The sequence below is a fragment of the Mirounga angustirostris genome, unplaced genomic scaffold, assembly GCF_029215605.1.
Source record: "Mirounga angustirostris isolate CCGP_5_RB_7025 unplaced genomic scaffold, mMirAng1.0.hap1 SCAF_10, whole genome shotgun sequence".
Lineage (NCBI taxonomy): Eukaryota > Metazoa > Chordata > Mammalia > Carnivora > Phocidae > Mirounga > Mirounga angustirostris.
The window spans coordinates 83308849-83331722 of NW_026991718.1; the positions used below are offsets into that span (position 1 = coordinate 83308849).

A 22874-nucleotide genomic window follows, 5' to 3' on the forward strand; every position below is an offset into this window, starting at 1 on the left:
CAAAATTAGCACCAAGCCCATGAAGAGTAAGCCGAGAATCTGGTGTCTAACACCTCCTAGGACAAAACAACTTCAGGAAAACTAGAACCTTGACGTTACTAACCAAGCTGGAATGACCACAGGAAATTAATGATAAGATGACAGTGGGGAGACTATTTGAACAATGGGGGTTACAACTGGGTCCCCTACTTTTTTTTAAGATTTTATTTATTTATTTGAGAGAGAGAGAATGAGAGAGAGCACATGAGAGGGGGGAGGGTCAGAGGGAGAAGCAGACTCCCTGCCGAGCAGGGAGCCCGATGTGGGACTCGATCCAGGGACTCCAAGATCATGACCTGAGCTGAAGGCAGTCGCTTAAGCAATTGAGCCACCCAGGTACCCGCGGTCGCCCACTTTTAAAAACAATCATGGCCCCACTAAGTCACTCCAGCCAGTTAGTCTTCACCTCAGACTACCGATCCGTCACCTTCAGAATTCTCTCCAGCCTCACCAAACCTATAATGAACTTTGCTTTCCTAAGACAATGCATGACTACCAAGTTCTTATCTCCTTCCCTGAGGTCTGCAGGGAAAGTGGTGCTTGTTGGCTTTTGGTTTACATCTTCTCTTTAGCCCTGGGGCACCTGAATTTTTTTCTGTGGGGCCTGGGCAGCAACGATGGTAATAACTGTTCCAGAAGCTCCTTGGGAGAGCCTTGCTTCAGAAAATGAGACACAAATAAGCCTCAGAAGTGTCATCCTAATTCTGACTACCCCTAAAAATCCACTACCTTTTTGTCTTGAATCTTGATCCCTGTTGCTGGGATGAGATGAAAGCAAAGTTTCTCTGAGACATTCTGACAACCAAGCCGAGCAACAAAATTCTAGATCAATTCCTACTTTGCTATTTCCCCAACGTAAATTACAGCACATGTTGCTTTGGACTAAAAACCCCACTATGGGGGCGCCTGGATGGCTCAGTGGATTAAGCGTCTACCTTTGGCCCAGGTCATGATCTCATAGCCTGGGATTGAGCCCCGAGTCAGGTTCCCTGCTCAGCGGGGAGTCTGCTTCTCCCTCTTCCTCTGTCCCTCCCCTGGCTCGTGCGCTCTCCCTCTCTAATTAAAAAAAACCAAAAAACAAAAAACCACCATGTTAAGTATTTCCTACATTGCTCTGCTTACCTCAGCCGATAGTGATGGGGGGGGATATGGGCTGTGTCCAAAAGCAGTGAGGCCCTGAACCTCTGAAGTTGGGGGTCAGGTTGGAAGCACATGGGCAGTGGAGGGGAAGGACATGTGTTCTGGAAGGGGACAGGCCAAGCCCCAGGGCCGCCTTGTTCTCTGTGTGATCCTGGGCAAGCCATGGAGCATTTGTGCACCTCAGCGTCCTCACCTCATAAATGGCAGAACTCCTCCAGCCAAGGGGGGGGACCCGCAAAGAATAAAGGAAATAGCGTATTTAAAGGATCTAGTGCAGGCCTGGTCCATGGTAGAGGCTGATTATATGGTGGCAATAATGGTCACAGTTGTACTGCCAACTTGCTTTATGGCTAAGGTCTGTCCTTCATGGGCAAGGGTAGAAATATGTTTCAGAGACTGGCTGTCCAGGCCATATCCTAAGATTTTAGGGTTCAGCTGCCAAGAATGCAGCATCCATGGAAGCCAGGAGCATGGGTTTGATGTCAAAGAGCAAACTTCTTGGGGGTGCCTGGGTGGCTCAGTCAATTAAGCATCCAACTCTTGATTTGGGCTAAGGTCGTGATCTCAAGGTCATTGGATCAAGCCACACGTTGGGCTCTGCTTGAGGTTCTCTCTCTCCCTCTCCCTCTGCTCCTACCACTCTCACTCTCTTTCTTTCTCAATCAATAAAATCTCTAAAACAGTAAGCTTGTTTCCTTCTTATTGAGGTCCACGTCAGCTAGGTGGGCTCTCTGCTCATGGGGTTGCTCAACTCAGGTTGCTTTCATCCAGTTTCCCATTAACTTTCCAGGGCACTGTCTTCATCTTTGTGGTGAATTTTGGCTGCAGCCAGGGCTGTGTTTGGCTCCTGAGGAAAGGAACGGTGGCGAAAGACACACCCACACTCCCCTGGTCTTCGGCAGCCGACAGCCAAGTCACATGACCTCACAGTCAGCTGCAAAGGGGGCTGGGAAATGGAGTCCCTAGTTGGGGGACCCTGGGCCCAGCTACAGCTTTCTTAGCATGGAAGAGGAGAGAAAGATTTGGTGGATTCCCAGCAGTTGCTGCCAAAATACCACATGATTTTGAAAAACAAGGGATCCTAGCAGACATACCAATTCTGAAATCCTAAGCACACATTTCATAAGTGAGGCTTTGCTCACTGTAGAATAAACACACCTCTATCCCATCAACCCAAGAGGGATGCCTCTCCACCTCTAGCCCTCAACATACAGGGACCTACATCCACAGAGAAAAACTGCTCACATTTATGCCTGGGCTAAGGAGATAAAGCTGCCACATTTAATCTTTTAGATGCAGAAGGGAAAATTTGCAGTCACAAAGAAATGAATTTGGCCTGGATAAAAAGAAAAATTACTATTTAAAACAACAAACAGTCAACAGTGATTGAGACCAACTCTGCCCAAGAATTTAATTATGTTCAAGGCAAGAGTATAATTTCAAAGTCTTGCCTATGGTACGGTGGAGACTGGTTGCCCATGGCAAGGTGGACCACCAGGGAGTGTGGAAGGGGGCTTGGCCAGGCTGAGGCAATTTAACTATTCATGAAAAGGGAGGGCCTGGGGCCCCCAGCTGGGAGGTTGACATCTGGATTCTGCAAGAATAAAGAGGTTTGAATGCAAAAGCATGGGTGTGTGTGTGTGTGTGTGTGTGCGCGCGCGCGTGCATGTGCATCCGCGTTATTTCAGACAGGCGTCCAAGCTTACTTTCACAGCCAGTCCCAGCCTACCCTCTGCTCTCTTGTCTTTCATCCTTGAGAAGCAGGGGACAAGGTGTTCTAGGAACAAGAGGGATGCCTGAGATTGCCTGGCTCAGAGAGCCAACCAGGAGGGGCTGCAGCACTGACAGATTTTTTTTTTTTTCCTAATTAGTCTGATAGGAACAGAAAGAACTTACCTGTGTAACCAGAACTTTACCTTTTTTTGTGATCACAAATCTGAGGACACTGATAAGCCAGTTCAGCCTTCTGAGGTGCTCCCCAAGGCCCGGGTAGGTAGAACAGATCCTTCGCACTGGATCTGTGCGTTCCACCCTCTAGCAACTGCTATCCCTTTGCCAATCATTGCAGTTGAGGGGAAAATTAGCCAAGCTCACTTTTGGAAGCACTTATTTTTTAAAAGATTTTATTTATTTATTTGAGAGAGAGAACAAGTGGAGCGGAGAGGCAGAGGGAGAAGCAGAGGCAGAGGGAGAAGCAGGCTCCTTGCTGAGTGGGGAGCCTGGACGCTTGGGCTCCATCCCAGGGATCCAGGATCATGGCCTGAGCTGAAGGCAGACGCTCAACCGACTGAGCCACCCAGGCGCCCCTGAAGTTTAGATTTAGATTCTGTAAAAGAATGGTATATTCTCCATCCTTATGAATGAATGTTCTCTAATCTTAAAAAAAGTTGTAAAGAGCAGGGCGCCTGGGTGGCTCAGTCAGTTAAGCATCTGACTCTTGATTTCAGCTTGGGTCATGATCTCAAGGTTGTGAGATTGAGCCCCAAATCAGGCCCTGCGCTGGCCATGGGACCTGCTTAAGATTCTCCCTCTCCCCCTCCCTCTCTCCCTCCACTCTTGCTCACTCTTTCTCTCAAAAAAAAAGTTGTAAAGATCTACTCATTTTTTCAATTATAGATTTTTCAATTATAATTTGCTGCTTATAGAAATGAAAACAATAATTGCATTTTTTTAACCGCAACACAAAGAAAATTAAACATTTTCTAAACTTTCATAATAAAAAGCCACAATTGTATTTATATGTAAGAAATATAAAAAAATGGATATTTTCTTTTGCAAAGTTCGGATCATGCTACACCACACCACAACTTCATAGCCTACTTTTTGTTCTGTTTTGTTTTTAATTTTGTTTTGTTTTTTTTTTTTTTCAAAGTGTTTTCTGGTGGCTGAAAGTTTTCCATTGTGTGGATGCACCACAAGCTAAGTAATTGAAGTACTCTCTGGCTTTTTGTGTATTTTTTTTTACATTTTTCATCATTTTTTAAAAATGCTGTAATGAACATCCTTGGCATTTGCTCTGCCAAGGAATTTTATATATAATTTTTTCTAAGAAAGCCTGTGGAAATTTATTCTCTCACCAGTTATACTTAAGAATTACCAACAACTTGGGGCACCTAGGTGGCTCAGTCGTTAAGCGTCTGCCTTCGGCTCAGGTCATGATCCCAGGGTCCTGGGATCGAGCCCCACATCGGGCTCCCCACTCTGCGGGAAGCCTGCTTCTTCCTCTCCCGCTCCCCCTGCTTGTGTTCCCTCTCTCGCTGTGTTTCTCTTTGTCAAATAAATAAAATCTTTAAAAATAAAAAAGAATTACCAACAACTTGAGGGGTACCTGGGTGGCTCAGCTGGTTAAGCATCTGTCTTTTTGGCTCAGGTTATGATCCCAGGGTCCTGGGATCGAGCCCCACATAGGGCTCCCCACTAAGTGGAGAGTCTGCTTGTCCCTCTTCCTCTGCCCCTCCCCCTTCTGCTCGTGCTCAGTCTCTCCCTTCCTCTTTCTCTCAAATAAATAAATAGAAACCTTTTTAAAAAAATTACCAACAACTTGAGAAAGTGTATGGGCAGGTCATGAAGCACTTCCTGTGAACCACCAATGGGCTGGGCTCTCTGCCAACAAGTCAGGCAGAGCCTCCTTTGGGCCTCAGCGGGATCATGAGTTGGGGCATCGAGGTAGCTGGGGGAGAAAACAGGCAGGCATTGTGGTCAAGGAGGCATTATACAATAGTTCTGCAGTTTTACAAAAGCTAAGGCCATTTAATATATATTCACTGATTACATATAGAAGGAGTCACAGAAATAACCGTTAAAGATATTATACCTCTCCAGAAACCAATTTGGGCTGAGAGGATTATTTGTGGCAACTGCAGGCCAACTGGAGTCAGCCAGCCCTTGGAACATAGCAGAAGTCCGGCTGGTGGGCTGGGCCTCGGAAGCGTTTCCAGACCATTCTATTTCCCGTGTCTCACGCTTCTGCGACTCTGAGGCAACCTTTTCTACCCTGCTGTTCAAAGCGTATTAAGTATTTAAGTTCAATTCTCTGACCTGGGAAGCGCAGTAAACTGTAATTGTGGCGGCGCTGGTAGCCTCATCCGAAGGATGTATTAACCACTTCTCTTATTTTCTGTCTTCTGATGCTTTGACATTGTGGCCTTGCCACCGGTGAAGAGAATGCCACTCCCAGGGCTAGCTAACTCCTGGAGAGGGTATACAGCTCACCTACCAGCGCATCTCATAAATACTAGACCCCAATCCAGGGCCCGCACCCCACCACCTCGTCTGAGGCTCCCACACTCCCAGCCACTGTCCACCTCCCCTGCTGGGGAGGGGGACCTGGGACCAGACAACCAGGGACAGCCTCGACTCACACCACAACCTGCTGAAATCATTCAAACTACCCACCCCTAAGCCCGTTTCCCCTGCCTGACCCATTCCTTCCCGGGGAAACCACAAGAAAGACTCTTGCCCACACTACCCACCCTCTCCCTGTGCATCCCAACTCCCCCCACCCCAGGATTCCTTGTGTGGGTCCCTGTGGCATGGCCCCTCCTCTTGGGACCTGAGTATAAAAACTATCTTTTCAAAAGCAATCATCTCCTGGTCTGCTAGCTTTCCTGTACCTCAACTTGTCTATTAATACACTACATTTTAAAGCAAAGGATTCTCCAAATAAATGGTTAACACAGTTTGTATTGTGTCTTTCTGGTGGGGGTGGGGGTGTCCTTTCCCATATCATTCAAAACTATGTAAAGATGAAGAGGCAAAATCCTAGATGCAGCTGTTGGCCGTGGTTGCCCTGGCGTGTGGGGACAGCGGGTCATTCCACAGCACAAACACTTGTGTTTTGTCTTCTGCTGAGAAGCAGGCTGAAGCCTCATCCCCCAGCCTCATCTGTCACCACCCCTTGCCTGCTCTCCAGGCTGCAGTCAGACTGAGTCTCTACCATCCTACCCACCTTCGGACTGGACTCTGCTGGTCCCTCTGCCAGGAGCACCTCCTTTCCACCCGAGGGCTCCTCGTCTGTGCCGTGGGTGTACTCTTGGCATTTGTCCCACCGTGCTGTCATTATCTCTAGGGTGAGCTCTAGCAGGGCTGAGACCAGATGTGTCTTTTTCAATGTTTTTTGTTTAAAGATTTATTTATTTGAGAAAGAGAGGGAGCACACGCATGTGAGCGGGGGAAGGGGCAGAGAGAGGGGGAGACAAGCAGATTCCCTGCTGAGCACTGAGCCCATACGCAGGGCTTGATCCCAGGACGCTGAGATCATGACCTGAGCTGAAACCAACAGTCGGACGCTCAATCGACCGAGCCACCCAGGTGCCCCTTTTCCACCATTTTATCCACAGAACTTAGCACAATACCTGGCACCATAGCAGTCTTCTAACCTATGGATGATTGACTATATGACTACATGAAAGCATGAACTGAAACAGGAAAACCGCACTAAATTGGCATTAAATACAGTTCCTGGTAACGTGAGTCCTTTAGCTCCTCTGCTGCCTTCCTCTACGGCCAGGTTGGTTCTATTTCTGCAGTTGCTTGAACATGATAGTACCGTGGAGCGAGTCACCGCGGCAGTAGCTGCCCCAGGAGGGGCCGTGGGCGCTCCGCACGGACGACGGTGCTGGACAGACAGCTCCTGCGCACAGAGCCGGCCGTCCTCCCGTCCACTGGATGTGCATCCAGGCCCAGCCCTGGCGGGTTGGGAATAGCTGACCTTCCCTGTCAGCTGTGAGGAAGCAGCTCATCTTCTCATATTGCCATAAACACGAGTATCTGGAAATTTTATCAGTAGGTGCACAAATCGGAACCTGGCTTAGCACCTGCATGTTGCCACCATTCAGCTGCACGGACTGCTGTCCCCGGAGCAGTCTCGACGTCCCTCTCCCTGTAGCGACATAACCTTTGCTGTGCATTGCCCAGAACATAGGTCTGCAGTGCAGGTGCACAAACCTGCCGGAATTCCCCAGCCCCAAGGCTCCTCATGGCGGCAGAAGGAGTTTGACTGAAGGAAACAGACTGGTTGCCATTTGCTGTGGTAGTTTCGCTGCTGCCCGTGTGCGGAAGAAGTAGGCAATACCAGCCCGCACCACCCCAGACCCCAACACTTAATACACACGCTGGCCACACCGCCCGCTGTCACTTTCTTGCTCCCCCAGGGGAGCAAGGAGGAGAATGCCCCCTTCCTACCCAGCGCTCGGCGTCATCAGGCTCCACACTCCCGGGACCTCCTGGAAGCATACTATCTGGGGCAAGGGCCTAAAAAGGGACATGACCAGGGGCCTGGGGGCAGGCATACCTCCTTCCTCCCTGACGTTCCAGAGGCTTGTGTAAAGAGGGCTTGGAAAAACCGTGGATTACGTGCACACCTTCATTCGGAGGCCTGCTAGGGAAACCCCCACACCCCCACTCGATGACTCTGGCGTAGGCTCTGGCCTGGAGGGAAGCTGCCCGCGTGGGCCACTTTCTCATATAAGCTAGTCTCCTATAAGCGAGACTAGCTTCTATGAGCTTTCTGCGGACCCCTGCAGATGACACCTCATGATGGGGAAAGCTTTGTGTCTTTCCTTGTTGACAGGGTCTGTGCTGATTTTGAACCCATTTTCAAAGGGCCCCAATAAGGCCATCTGTAAGCTCTGTTTGTGGGTCTGTTTTAACCCTGTGGGAGAGATTAGGACAATAAATGATGACTTTTCGATGGTTGGTATAGGGTTATATCTCACATGTTGATAAGAATATATAAAGTAGCAATTCTAATTTTATATAAAATACGTATCAGCAGATGGTCTATGTACGCACACTTTGTGTAACTAAATATGCTATATAAAAGCTATGAAAGTATTACTCAGCCTTAAAAAGGAAGGAGATACCAACATATGCTACATGGGTGAATTTTGAGGACATGATGCTGAGTGCAATAAACCAGTCGCAAAATGACAAATACTGTGACTTAGAGAAGGTCCCTAGTAGTCCAGTTCATAGAGCCAGAAAGTAGAATGGGGGTTCTGAGGGGCTGGGGGAAAGGGTGGGGAGGTAGTGTTTAATGGGCACAGAGTCGCAGTTTGGGAAGAGGAAAGAGTTCTGGAGATAGTGGTGAGGGAACTATGAAGGTACTTAGTGCCACTGAACTTACAATGAAAAATAATCAGTTAAAATGGCCAATTTTATAATAAAAAAATCCATGGAAATGGCAAGCAGACTAACACAGAGAAAATATATTTACATACAGCCATGTTAGTACTATGGTAACTTTTTTTTTTTTTGACAGAAAACGGAGTCTAACTATCCCTCATATAAAAAAAAGGGAACAGGGCGCCTGGGTGGCTCAGTTGGTTAAGCCACTGCCTTCGGCTCAGGTCATGATCCTGGAGTTCCGGGATCGAGTCCCGCATCGGACTCCCTGCTCAGCAGGGAGTCTGCTTCTCCCTCTGACCCTCCCCCTTCTCATGCTCTCTCTCTCTCTCTCTCTCATTCTCTCTCTCAAATAAATATATAAAATCTTTAAAAAAATAAAGCTTAAAAAAATAAATAAATAAAGGGAACAGAGTCTTGTAAATTAAGTGAAAGCACAAAAAATTCAAATACCTTTAGACATGTACAACAACTGGGGAAATGCTAATTCTAAAGAAAGCAAAAGTTTAGCGTTTTGGTTTATTCGTAAGCTGAAGTCAACAGTTGACGGTCAATCAGCAATGTATTGAAAAACACTTTAGAATGGCTGTGGGGGTTGATACGGTGCTGACAGCAGAGGTGGGAGGGGGTGGGGGCAGCCCCACTATGCTAATTTTATGGTGCACACTAGGTGCTCAGGTAAATCACTGACATGTGTGGATAAAAGAGGTAGAGGCTAGGATGGGTCAGATGGGTACCAATGGTGCCATGTGCTGTGTATCAACAAAGCTCACAAAGCAAATGAGATGAGGCTGGGTCTCTGCCTCCCCAGCTCAACTGGGGACACCAACGAAAAACTGGTCAAGTGAGACAAATGGAAAACATTTGCTAGAGGAAGATGACCCTAACAGTGAAGGACTGTGGGAGAGAGCTTGGGCACAGCCTGAGACCCATGATCCTCTGGGGCAGCATTTGGTCTCAAAGGCTGGACCACACCCACTCCACTCCTCTTCACCGATTTCCTGAAGGGTCCTCAGATACCACGAAGCTCCAGCTCTAGCCTACAGAGGACACCACCCAAGGTCTAGAGGATGGGACTGGCCCAGGCCCCCCGCTGAGTGTGTCAGCCCGACGAGACCTAGGCTCCCCACGTCTAGTGGGGACACGTTCCTTCTCTCCTGGCCTGTTGAGTCGCATGTGGTGCTTCTGAGCCCGCTTGCTACATGTCTCATTTAATTAATTTACAGCTCTGGACTGCAGGCTGAATTATAGCTATTTGTTTCCCTTTCCTGGCTGCCAGCTAAAGAAAGCAGGCTTCATTAATTCCAGTGCTTATCACTGAACAAGGTATTAACAAGCTTTTAGGTAGTGCTCCAGCCATTTAGCGTTCTTGAGGTGAAAGGGTCCCTGGTCCATATGGTCTAGATTCTTGTACATTTTCATTTCAGATGCTAAGGCTGACAGATCTGCTAGGAGCAAATGGGGTGTTAGTCGGTATCTAATTAATCTAACATGAGTCACAGCCCATTTCATGGAGTCAGGCCCCAGTCTTCGCTTCTACCAACAGTCACATTCAGGACATCAATTTACACTCTTTTTCTCTCTCAGCGACTTGGCCTTGTAATATTCTGGTAGGCAGTGTGACTCTATCACTTTTCCCTTTCTAGTCAGGTTTATAAGCCTAAGCACCCATTCATTCATTCAGAGAGAGCATGTGAGCAGGGTGGGGAGGGGCAGAGGGAGAGGGACAGAGAGAATCCCAAGCAGGATCCCCATCCAGGTGGAGCCCAACGTGGAGCTAGGTCTCACGACCTTGAGATCATGACCTGAGCCAAAATCGAGTTGGATGCTTAACCAACTGAACACCCCCCTTTTAATCTTTAATGTGCTAACGAGCCACAGGAATATAATACAGAATAAGAAAAGGATATTAAACTCGTTGCTTTGTGACTTTCTGAAAACGGCAACACCGCTGTGTGAATACTCCAGTCCACCCTGGGATGGTTGCTGGTTTTAGTGGTTGGCGAAGCACCAGGAGGGGAACTCAGCCAGTGGGGACCAGAGCTCTTGGTCTTGTCCTCCCAAGAAAATCACCCCACCAACCTGTGCGTCCGTTCCTGCAACTTGAGATATGGATGCCGCCTGACACCTCACCTCTACTATCACCCACGCACATTTGGAATCCATCAGCCAGACTGGCATGCAGAATAGGGTGAGAGCTGTCAGGGGCTCTCCTGAGGGCTGGCACAGCGCCCAGAATGAAAAAAGGAACACGGGCACATGCTGTGAAATTCATTCAACAGCGTTTCTCAAAGACCTCCTATGAACAAGATTTTAAGGGATGAAGTAAAATTTAAAAGGTGAAACAAAGTTCTAGTCCTTGACTATGTTCAGAGTTAGAAATCCAAGGGCCACAGCCCTGCTTAAAGGGCATTTGGCTAAAAGGTGAGGTATGCAAGAAGTGACCAGACATCTCCTCTGCTAAAGTCCTTAGGGTACGGCTGATGTGAAGGTAACAGATGTCAAGGAGTACCTTGAGAACGTGCAGGAGATACATTCAGAAGTGGAGCGTTTAAAATTCAGTAAAGTAAGAACAAAGAATTTAAGGGGCGGCCGATGCACGTCGGCTGCAGGTGCTGGGAGGAGCCATGAGGTCCGGGTAAGTTCCAGAACTCCTACGACTAGGTACTGTGCAGGTGGAAGCCGTTACCTCGCCAAGATGAGTGTTATAGATAAGAAAAATTACAGAAAGAACAAAGAATTAAAAGAATTTTAATAAAATCAACAAGTTTACATTTGTACATCTTGTGTATTTGGAACCCGACCAGGGGTGAAGGATAAAGTTGCAAGGACAAAGGTTTCCACAGGGGAGCAAGCAAAAAGCAAGGGCTACCCTCGTTGTGTGACGGGCATTGGTTTGGTGGTGCGACCCCACGGCCACCCAAACCGCTCTGGACTCCGGACCTCAGCTAGCACATTTACCAAGCTCGTGGGCATGAGCTCTTCGGCTCGGAGCTCAGGCCCAGGGCTGCACACCCTCCGGGACGCTGCCACGTTAATACCTGACAGGCAACAGCAGAGAAACAGTTCCTAAAACCCAACAGTATCGCCCATAGAATATTAATGCCAACTGGGTTCAGTTCATGCTGTTTTAACTAGAATGGTTACACAGAACTTAATGAGGGGAGGAAAGGGCTGAGCAATGTTCTAATTGTTCTAGTCAACGCCACAGTCACAAAACAGCAGGCCTTTAGAAAGAACCATGTATTTATTTTAAAAATCTGACTTGCGAAAAGGGCCCATGGGAGTCAGAGAAAGAGGAGAGCAAGGTACGGTTCTGAACACGGGAGACGACTCGACTTTAATCCCCGTCATTCGAAAGGATGACAAACGTTTCAAGAAACTGACCAATGTTCAGAGGGAGTGGAGACTAGTGTCCCCAAGTTAGGAATGAGCAATCACAAGGCGCTCTCCAGACCACACAATGTGGCTGGTGGAACAGTGCTTTCAGCAGTGGGGTCCTGCACGCGCTAGGGACTTACTCTCTGAGGGAGAAAGGCAAGCTCGCGACTTGTGATGGTACCGTGCATGGTAACAGGACCATTCCGCACCAGTCATCCACAGGGTCAACTCACGACCCCGCTTCGACTTCGTCCCCACTGACATAGTATGCGGCTGAGTTACAAGGCGCATTTCTTCATCACTGATTCTTCAGATGGAGACATGGCTAGGGGGGAATGCAGGGGTGCCTCTGCTTTCTTGGGCCACTTAGAATCACAGGAGGAAGAAGAAGACTGGCCATTATCAATCAGTACAGGAGAGCACTGTTTCGGGAACGGACCGTGAGATCTTCAGCCCCCGCCCTGTAAGGCTCGGGCTGGCGGAGAGAGGCGGTATTCCAGGGTCCTCTCCTGCGACACATACAAGCTAGTGCTTGCTTTCCCAGCGTGACGGCAGGGGGTACAGTTCCTAATAGGATCATTAATCCCAGTGAGGAAATTCAAAAGAGGGCAGTGAAGTAAGGACGGCTTCGGCTTCTCCGCGATGTTCGGCAGAAACACAGCGAATCCCTAGTCTGTGGTGAACAAGAGGGACCCCTCCTGTGTGTTCAGGAAACCTCAGAGCAGGCGTGTAAAGTGCTGGGAGGTAAGGCAGCCTGACTGGACTTCCTCGTCGGGGTGTGCAGAAGCGCCCGGCAGGCAAGATGGCGCCTCGTCACAGGCCAGGGCAGCTGTCACCCGCTGCCAGAACCCTGACGTGTGACTGGGCGAGGCTAAACCGGCCTCTCGTGAACTTCCGCGTGGCTTGTGCTCATAACGTCTCCCTTTTCATTTCCCGAGGGGTCAGCAGGAGGTACATTTTAACAGGAAAAAAAAAAATGTCCCTAACGGATATGACAGATGAAATTCTAAAGCAGAGGAGATGGCAGAGATGACAGAACTTCAAATAATAATTTCTAGTCAGTCGTGTCAATCGTGGAGTTTCAAATCAGCAGGTGGCGGGGCGGGCCGGGCCAGGCCTGACCGGCGACACCGGGGCCCTCATGTGCCGCAGGCCTGCTGTCTGCCGTCTTGCACGCGGGGCCAGCAGCTTCTCACCTGGGCCTTTAGCACTTTCCAGTGGGTCCTCGACTTCCCCGAGAGGGGGCGCTCGGGGACACAGGGCAGAAGCCGTGAGGGGTTGCGAGCCAGGTGGGAAGTAGGCAAGAACAGAAAGACCCCCCCCAAGGTCAGCCGTTTCTAAGGGCAAAGGCAGAGCCCACGAGGTAATCCCGGAAGCAGCCCCCCGCCCCCCAAGGCCGTGCCCCTCACCCTGCCCAGCGAGAGTTCCGACCCTGCCACGCTGAAGCAAATGTTTCCAGTGCAAATGCGCGTCTGAAGACCGGGGCGCCAGGGTGGGGGGTCCAGCTTGTCTGGACGGCACGCGGAAGGCTCATTTTCCTCTGAAAGTAGACATTTGTTTGGGATTACTGTGCCCCGGGACGGGCGAACCCTGACGTGGGTCTGTCTCCGGGATTTTCAGCGTACATTCAGGGTGGGGTGGTCAGCAGTTTCACATTGACTGAGGTCTCCCCAGCGCCCAGATGTCACCCCTTGGCCAACACCAGTGCAGCGGCTTTCTGCCCTCTGCACCCAGCAGGCTTGGTAAAGAACTCAGGGTCCCCGTCACGCCCTCGGCTGGGCCTCTTCAAGTCCGCGCGCCGGGGCCGGGGGGGCTGGGGTTCGTGTGTCTGCTGGCGGCACAATGGGTGTGGACGAGCCCACCATTTGGATATCTAACAAACACAGGCTCACAAAAGGGATTTTGGCACATCTGGCAGAGCTTTTTGTCCGAGAGCTGAACTGAGCTTCCTTTCAACTTCATCTGCAAAAAAAAGAAAGAAAGAAAGAAAGAAAGACTGAGGACCCTGTCACCTAGAGTTATACCGGAGCGGACACACATTACCCCATGGATTGTTATTACTCGTGGAGGAATGCTTTCACATCGACCTCTCAAAACAGAATATTAGAGGCAAAAATAAACAAAAACATCCTGGAGAAGGAAAAAATAATAGTAATAAGAAAATTGTTTTTAAATGCTACAAAACTGCTTTCTTATTTCACAAAAAGTGAAAGCTGCTTGCTTGGCCAAGGCATTTTTACCCAGACCCTCTCCCAAACGTTCTCTGAGCTCTGCGTTTGAGCAAGGCCCGTGGGAAAGTGACGTCACGTCAGAGCGGAGTAAGGCCCTTGCGATGATCCAATTTCCTGGTCCTCTCATTTGCAAATAAGAAAGGTAAGGCACAAATAAGGGACTCCATCGAAGCCATATGGTCGATTAGTGGCACCGTCCTGGCTGGTGTGGGAAACATAATTTCATTTGTTTAAGCATCACTAACAAAACTGGATAAACAGAACTACAGTTCTGCAAGTTAAGAAGCCTTTTTGCACAGTTCACTTGTCAGCCCAGGTAAGCCGGCCTACCGGCAGGATCAACCAACAACTTGATGAAGTCACCCTGTACTCTTCAGTTTTCCTCAGTCCTTCAACAAACATTTCTTCAACACCTTCGAGATGCCGGGCTTAGCTCTAGGGATACCAAGATAAACAGATGAAGTTCCCTGCCCTCAAAGAACCCAGAGTCGAATAATGATGGGAGATGATGATGGATGTGTGCACGGAATGTGTGGGTGGGCAAAGGAGGGGACTCACCTGCTTGAAAGGATATTAAGGTTTCCCAAAGGAAACAATACTAAGGCTGCGTTTTGAGTAGGCAGTCACCGGGCCCAAAAGGAAAGGTTAGTATGTCAGAGGGAACCACAGGTACAAAGGCTGTATGTATGAAACAACAAGGCACATCAGGAAGGTTCCACATGTTCCGGGAAGCAGGGCGAGATGGAGAGGGCCAGGCCGGAGGAGGAGAGATTGGACCTTCCGGGCCTCAACTCCTCCCCTGGAGCGTCATGAAGGCTTCCATGTAGGAGGGCCACGTCAGGTTCCTGCTCTGGAAAGATCCCTGGGCTGGCTGCATGGAGTGTAGGCCTCAAAGAGAGAAGTCTCCAGAAGGGGATATACACTGGGGACTATCGTGGACTGGATGTTTATATCCCCCACCCCCTCCCAAAGTCCTATGTTGAAGCTCTGATTTTCAATGGGATGGTATTTGGGGCCTTTGGGAGGTGACTAAAGTTGGATGGGGCCAAGAGGGTGGGGCTCCCGGGATGGGACTGGGGCCATTACAAGGAGAGGAAGAGAAGAGGCCAGGATATGGAGAAAAGGAACCCTGGTGCACTCTTGGTGGGAATGCAAACTGGTGCAGCCACTGTGTAGAACAGGATGGAGGTTCCTCAAAAAAGCAACAACAGAATTGCCGCACGACCAGGCAATTCCACTGCTGGGTATTTATCTGAAGGAAATGAAAACACTAACTCGAAACACTAACCCCCATGTTCACTGCGGCATGATTCAAAACAGCTAAGACATAAAAACAGCTTAGGTGTCCCTCGATGGACAAAGAAAATGCAGTATATTTATACGATGGAATGCTATTCAGCCATAAAAAGGAGAAAAATCTTGCCATCTGTGACAACATGGATGGATCTAGAAGGTTACTATGCAAAGTGAAATAAGTGAAACAGAAAGACAAATACTGTGTGATCTCACTAATACGTGGAATCTAAAAAAAAAAGCCCAACTCATAGAAACAGAACAGACTGGTGGCTGCCAGAGACGGGGGGCGCGGGGATGGGCAAAATGGGTGCAGGGGGTCGGAAGGTACACCTTTTTCGATTATAGAATAAGTTAAGTCCCGGGGATGTGCCTCAGAGCACGGACGGTGTCTACAGTTAATACCACCGTACTGTATATTTGAAAGTAGCTAAGAGTGTAGATCTCGAAAGTTCTCATCACAGGAAAAAGACCTGTAACTACGTGCGGTGACAGAGGTGAGCCAGACATACTGTGATGATCACGTCACCACACGCACAAATACCAAATCATCGTGCTGCACACCTGGGACTGATATAAAAAAAGGAGAAGAGGAAGAGAGGCCAGCGCCTGCCTCCTCTCTGCCACGTGAGGACACCAGCGCTGGTGAAAGGCGGCCACGCCGTCTGTGGCACTGGTTCCCGCAGCCCCAGCTCACTCGCCAGGGACCGAGAGTGTGGGGTTCTGAGCTGGCCTGGAACCCACGTCTGGGCTCTTCACGTGCTACGTGACTCCCCCGGGCCTCAGTGCCCTTCTGTGACACGGGGTAGACACTGCAGGAGACAGCTGAGGTGACGAGCTGACCCGGTGCTGCCCGGCGTAGGACGCTGCCTGGACCGTCACCTGCGCTCAGGCCGTGCTGGCCTCTCCCGAGCATCGCCGTCTAACAGCGGAGAAGAACAGCGCCCGCCAGCCCCGCTCGCGCCTCTGCTGCCGCGTACCTCGGTTTCTAGGTGAGCGGAATCGGGTATTTGAGGCGTGGAAGGTGCAGAGAAAAAAAAACTGACAAGGAGTAATTTTCCCCAGGTAACTACCTGAAATAAAACGGCCCCCGAGGGCGGGTGGGGGGGGTCAAGAAGGGCCCAGCGCTCACCTTGTCGTACTTGTAGATCAGGTTTTCGGACCTGGCCAGGCCCAGAGCCACCTGAGCGGTCCTGCGGGCGTGCACGCTGTTCCTGACGGCCCCGGCCAGGAACGGATGCAGCAGCTGCACCGACCAGGTGCCCGGCAGCAGCGGAAGGACGCGGGCGGCGTCGAAGTCGGCCGCGTGGTGGTTCAGGAGGTCCGTGGCGGCCACGGCCAGCTCGGGCGCGGTGGGGCCGGGCTGGAGGTACATGGCCAGCAGCGTGTGGAAGAGCCGCTGCCGGTACGGCGGGTCCCTGCCCTCCGAGCGCCACAGGCAGTAGTCCTCGGCCGCCGCGAAGTCCCGCAGCTCGTGCACCAGGATGCGCAGGGCCTCCTCGTGCTCCTCCAGCTTCCCGTGCAGGATGGCGCTCTCCATGGGGAGCCCGGCGCCCCGGATTCTATCTGTGCGGCAGCAGCCGGCGGTTAGAGCCAGCCCCAGCTTGCCCCCCACCTCCCCTGTGCTCTCCACTTAAGAAAGGGCAAGGCTTGCTTGGACCCCCGTGCCGCAGAGCTGGGCCTTCCCAAAGGGGAAGCCAGTCCCTACTTCTAGGTAGAACCCAACTGCAGAATACACATTTTTAATAATGCTTAGCGACTGAATAAAACAAATGACCTGTCATCTCAACCGGCATGGTGAAACATGAGTATCACGGCTGCAGGCTTCCAATTAATCCAGCATTGTTCCTATTTTCCCACTACGGGACCTTTCAACTCCAGCAGAAAGGCACTTTATTAAATTCAGCTAACCCTCCCTGGCAAAAAAGTGCAGTGAACCCCTTTATTCCAATTTAAACTATATTTCATGTGAGGGAGTGTGGGTTCGTATTGTTAAAAATCCTGATCTACATTACTTTAAAGCTCTTCTTTTGTTTCTCCTGCAATTTAAGTTTTTCGGCTATAAGGAAAATGACACCACCACAGAAAGATCTGACCAAGGCCCTGTCCTTAGTGGGCTGGGTCTCACTGGTAGAGGCCCTTTGCTTTTCACTCCCTCTGGAACATAGGAAGGTAACGTGAGGTCTTTTCCTACCGTGAAAGATATTCAGAGGACAAGTCCTATTTCAGGGGCCAACATTAATCCTCAGATTACAGGCTTTCTGCCTTTGGAGCCTGACCACACTCAGGCCTGCCGCGAAGGGCCGGTTCCACCGCGTATATCAGCCAGGGCACTAAACACAGAAACTGCAGCATGCATGCTTGTCATCCTCATGAGGAGCAGTCACCAAGTAATTACTAAGTGGCCACCAGGTTTAAGGCATGGGCGAGGTGCAAAGATGGTAAAGGGAAGGTCACTGCAGTGGCCTACACTTTTCACATCGCTCATTCCATTTATAGGAGATTCTCAGCCACCCCAAGGGGACAGGCTGCACAAGAACTGTTATCACAATGTGCCCGGCTGACCACCCCCAAGTCACCTAACGAGGGGAAAGAGCTAGTCCCTGAGTTTCCAGTGTTCTCCCACAGTGCCTTGGCAGACACCCCATTGCCTGCAAGCTCCCCAGGCTGACCTGCAAGCCCAGACTTATCCTTAGTGACCGTTCAGACAGCACCTTCTCCCTGCTCCCTCCCCTCCACCCCGCATGGAGGTCCCATCAGCCCCTACCCACATTCTCATTAAACTGAGAACAAGAACCAAGTCACATCCACCTGTATATCCTCGCTGCAGGGTCTGATATTCTACATATGCTCAACGACATAAGCTGAGCAAGAACCTGATCAACAAACCCATGACTAGCATGCAATCTGTATGAAGGGATTTGTAAAGCATAAAGTATGGCGTAAGTCGGGGGTGACAGTGAACACATTTAACAGCCAGTACAGCGTGGACATCAACCACTAAGCATGGACGGCGGCTGGGAGTGACCAGGGGGCTGGACGTTAGCCCTGGTGCAAACATGGGCCAGAAAATAATAATAAAAATAATTTTTAAAAATAGGACTTATTTCACAAGGTCGTCGTGGAAAGCGTCGTAATGCACGCTAAGCATGCTGACCTGGGCCTGGCGTATACACAGCCAGTGCTCATTATTCAGATTCTATATTCATGAATTTGCCTGCTTGCCCAAATTCCTGTGTCACCCCCAAATCAGCAGTTACGGTGCTTTTATGATTATTTGCAGACATGGGCAGGGTGGCATAGAATTTGAGCCACCTGCCATGCACGTTCCCAGCCGAGGCCCCGTAAGGCGATCCATGCGCAGCCCTCCTTCTGCAAACAGTCCTCTCCGTGGTTTACTTAGTGCCACAATTTTTGCGTTTTTGTGCTTTTTTTGTTGGTGACATTGCCATTTAAAATGGGCCCCAAACACAGTGCTGAGGTGCGGCCTAGTGTTTCCAAGCACAGGCGGGCTGTGCTGTGATGTGCCTTACAGAGAAAACTTTGTGTGTCAGCTGAGCTTCGTTCAGGCCTGAGCTAGAGTTCTGCTGGCTCTGAGTTCAATGTTAACCAATCAACAATAATACCTATTAAATAAGGTGTCTTTAAAAAGAAGCACTCATAAAACAAGGTTATGTACTGATCGGTTGATGAAAATGTGATCAGCGGTTTGCAGGAACCTGACCCTCTATTTCTCTGGGAGCAATGTTCAGGGTTCAGTGATTCAGTGTTCGTGGAGACTTTACAGAACATAACTATGGTGAATGATGAGAACTGACTATAGTTAATGGTCAAAAAACAGTGTCAATGCCGTTAAAAAGAAATACATTATTAATCCCAGTAAGAACAAATCTGAAAACTCTATGATGTCAAATACACCAAGAAACTAGCTAATTCTACCAGGTGGGAGCACGGTGCTGCTTTGTGGCGCTTTACACAACACAAAAACCATGGACTCTGCACCCCAAGGAAATGAAAACCAGGCTCCCGTCCAAGATACATGCCCCCCTTCCTATGGCTCAGGGCTCAGGGCTCCATGACAGCCCTGAGCTGGGGACAGTGCTAGCCTCGCCCAAACACTGGTGCCATCAGAAGGAACTGGGATTCAAGTACACCGAAGCCGAATAAGGCAGTTTAAATGAAGGCATGCTCAACAGACACACAGACTTCCAAACCCCCTGGGCAGCTGTGTCATCGGCTAAAGGCCCTGTGTTCATTTCTAGAGGGTGGAGGCCTGAGAAGCTTCACCCCACCCTCCAGGCTGGCTGATTTTGTGCCAAAAGAGGCTCAAGGAATCCAACCCCCCCGCCGTGGACTCAAGACAAGGAGCTCCGCCAGAGCCTTCATCTGCTCCTCCCCGTCCCTGCTGGGGGCAGCGGGTCAAGGAGAGACTGGTGAGCTGCTCCTCACCTATCAGCAGGTGGACGCGGTACAAATCGGACTTCTGGAGCAGGTGCTGGAGCTTTAGCTGTATCTCTGAGGCTTCCGCAGCCTTGCTGCTGGTGCCAGACTTCTGCCTCAGCACCTCGTCCAGGTAGAGGAGGGCCAGCTGCGTGTGGTACTCTTCCTTCTGTGGGAGACAGGAATCCAGGTGGACAGACAGCATTTGCAGGCGGGAAGCTGGGCTCCCCCAGCCCACGGGTGCTCCCGAGACTGAGCTGCGCCGCCGCCGAGGCGAGCCGGGGCAGGGTCTCGGGGGCAGTTAACAGAACACACGCACTGGATCAACAACATCTCAGAAACCGCAACACAGAGAAGGTAGACTTCAAATCCGTGAGAAAAAATATAAAAAGGTCGCTTCTCCTTTGAGAAGTGAGGGCCCCAGGATTTAGGGATTTTCCAAAAAGGTGCAGTTCTCTCATTTCCCTTAAGGATAATTAACCTGCGATCTCCTTCAGAAACCTCCAGGGCCCTAGACCATCCACAAGTACAGGCTGAGCATCCAGGCGGCAGGGCATTTAAAACACTACATTAGAACATTTAAAACATCTCCATTTAAAACATTACATTAGAACCATCTGCCAACAAGCTTTCTAGTCCGATTCTATCTCCAAAGTCACGGCTGTCATGTGGCAGCCCTCACACGTTAGTCTAAGTTCCGAAGCGCTCACCTGCAGGCTCCTGTCTATGACTAGATGTTCCAGGTACTTGACAAGGGCTTTAGGGTATTTCTTAAGGCAAGTGATTACACTGTCTGGGTTGAAACTGTTCTGCTGTTCATCCAAAGGTCTCTTGGTGAAAACTTGAACTCCAACCTGAAAGAAGAATAGCAATGTAACTATTACTTTTTTCAAAGACACCACCTTATCTTTATTCTGAGCACTGCCCATTTATGTTTGGGGAAAATCATTGCCCAAAACATGGGGACACAGAGGGGCGCCTGGGTGGTTCAGTTGGTTAGGCATCCAGCTCTTGATTTTGGCTCAGGTCATGACCTCAGAGTCATGAGATCGAGCCCTCTGTCCAGCTCCGTGCTCAGAGGGGAGTCTGCTCAAGATTCTCTCCCTCGGCCCCTACCCCACCTCTAAAATAATCTAAAAAAACAAAAAAACAAAAAACAAAAACATGGGGATACAGAAAAACAGTGCAGAGTGGGACACTGACAAAGACCAGAGCATGACACAAAGACAGGAAAGGTGACCTAAACTCTGAAACCTCCTCATCCACCTAGCCGGAATTTCTTCTCGAAGGGTCAGAAATGAAAGAAAGAAACATTTATTGGTAGCAGGTTTTGACTACCCAAGAAGCTACACCCTTTGTACTATGAAGATCATCTGAGAACAAGGATGGTCACTTGCTGAACAGTAAGTGACAGAATATGTACAGTCCTGAACATCTAGGAAACTCCACTCTCAGCACGCTGACATGACATCCACTATGTGGCTCATCTGTGCAGATCCAAGCCAGTCCCGGAGCAAGTTTCCAGACTGCCTTCCTGTGCCTGTCGAATGGAGCTCACTGTGGTAATTCCATCTTCCAAGGAAATGCTAATGGGTCAAGTAGGTAAGTAAATGCATGTCGTTGCTGCCCTGGGCAGGCATGCTCACTGCACAGTGAGGCATGCTCACGGACGTGTGCTCACTCTATCACAACACACACACACATACCGCACAGCAGTCCTGAGTGTGAATTCTGAATTCTATAAGCCTGGATCTGTGCTGTACCAACCATACGACCTTGGAGAAGTTTCCAAAGCTGGGCTTCAGTTTCCTCGCCTGTAATTTCTACCTCATGATGCTGTTGTGATATTTATTTCAACATACGCTGAGTGCCTGGCACATCATCAGGAGCACACAAGTCTGGGAATGATTCACTGATACCATCTATCAGTACTGGGAAGAGCCCAGGGCTTTTAACAGCTTTGGGTCTGTATGTCATATGTGCGTGTGCACAGAGGCAAAATAAAGATGGAGTAAAGAGTAAATGAAGCACATGGGCTCGGACCTTCCGGGTCAGACAGCACCGTGGAGAACATACACTAGCAGCGACTTTAGAACGGCAGACGCAACACACAGAAAACTCTACATTTATGAGGAAGGTCCTGCATCACAAAGCTAAGTCTGTCTCTCCAAGGGGAGCCAAGGAAATGTGTATGTTTTCAATGGTGAGAACTGAAATGCTATTATTATCTCTTTCCCCTGGGGCTTCACTGAGGAGTCCTGAGCTTGCTGCTCCCCACCCGCTCCCCCAGCCAGCAGCCACTGGGCGCTTCCTCCCTGCTGTTCCTTCTGAGCCTCCAGGGCGGCAAGTCCCACACTGGGCTCCCTCCTTCCTCCAGAACCACAACTTCCACGCCAGGGGGTGCGGGCAGACACGGGACAAGGGCGGGCCTGGTGTGGCCCAGGCAGGGCCCCACGCCCCACAAGGCGACAGTCCACTGAAAACGGAAGTGCCACACTTGGTCAGGCATGGGGATTCACACAGACACGCGCATGTTTTTCAGAAGACGCTAAGAATGTGACCTGGCTATGCTTTCTGGCTTTGCTATAAACGTGGCCTGCCCCAGACAGATACGCAGAACAGTACATCTCAGAAGGACTGAGACGCAGAACTCTCCTAAGTGCCGGCACTCTGGTGGAGCAAGGAGAGGTATTAGAAGGGAGCAAACTACAGGCAGGGTGAGGCTGTAGCCCGGTGGCTGGTTTCTCACGGAAATCAAGCTTTCTGTCTTTGCCAGCTGCCAACCACCCCCGCAACAAAAAAAGGGCATTTATGATGCACAAACCTCTTCACTTTTCTGCAGGACCCAATCAGCATACTTCCACACAAGTTCCTGGTCTAAGCTGTAGGTAAGGAAGTCGACGACATATTCGTACAGGTCTGAGCGAGTGGAGTCGTGAATGTCCCCATTCACGATGTTCACCCAGAGCTGGAGAGGAGGAAAGAAGAAGAAGAAACGGAAGGTTACATACCTTCTAGAATTAGCTAAGGAGGTGCATACGTTTACTTATTTGGCCTTTTGATACTTGAAAGTAGTAGGACAAATTGTGAATGCTTAAGTCGATTTTAAGGTTTTCAGAGAAATAAAGCCATGTAGCAGATGTGGTCCAGGAAATCAAGGCGATAAAGCCGTGGATTCTTTTTCTTTCCTTTCTAATGACAGCGCAGTAATACAAGTAGGAAACA

General features: G+C 49.8%; 1 protein-coding gene across 2 annotated transcripts in view; it reads right to left on the minus strand.

Annotated features, from left to right (window-relative positions):
• Positions 1-11037: 11037 nt before the first annotated feature.
• Positions 11038-22874, minus strand: part of TGFBRAP1 (transforming growth factor beta receptor associated protein 1) — a 66029-nt gene continuing 54192 nt past the window's right edge. For both annotated transcript variants that reach the window (XM_045885271.3, XM_064572667.1), the window contains 5 exons: positions 22474-22617; positions 20360-20503; positions 19659-19818; positions 16342-16775; positions 11038-13647 (listed from right to left, as the gene is read on the minus strand). In XM_045885271.3, coding sequence (XP_045741227.1) covers positions 13471-13647; positions 16342-16775; positions 19659-19818; positions 20360-20503; positions 22474-22617 — 1059 coding nt within the window. In that variant the 3' untranslated portion in view covers positions 11038-13470. The remainder of the gene's footprint in view (positions 13648-16341; positions 16776-19658; positions 19819-20359; positions 20504-22473; positions 22618-22874) is intronic.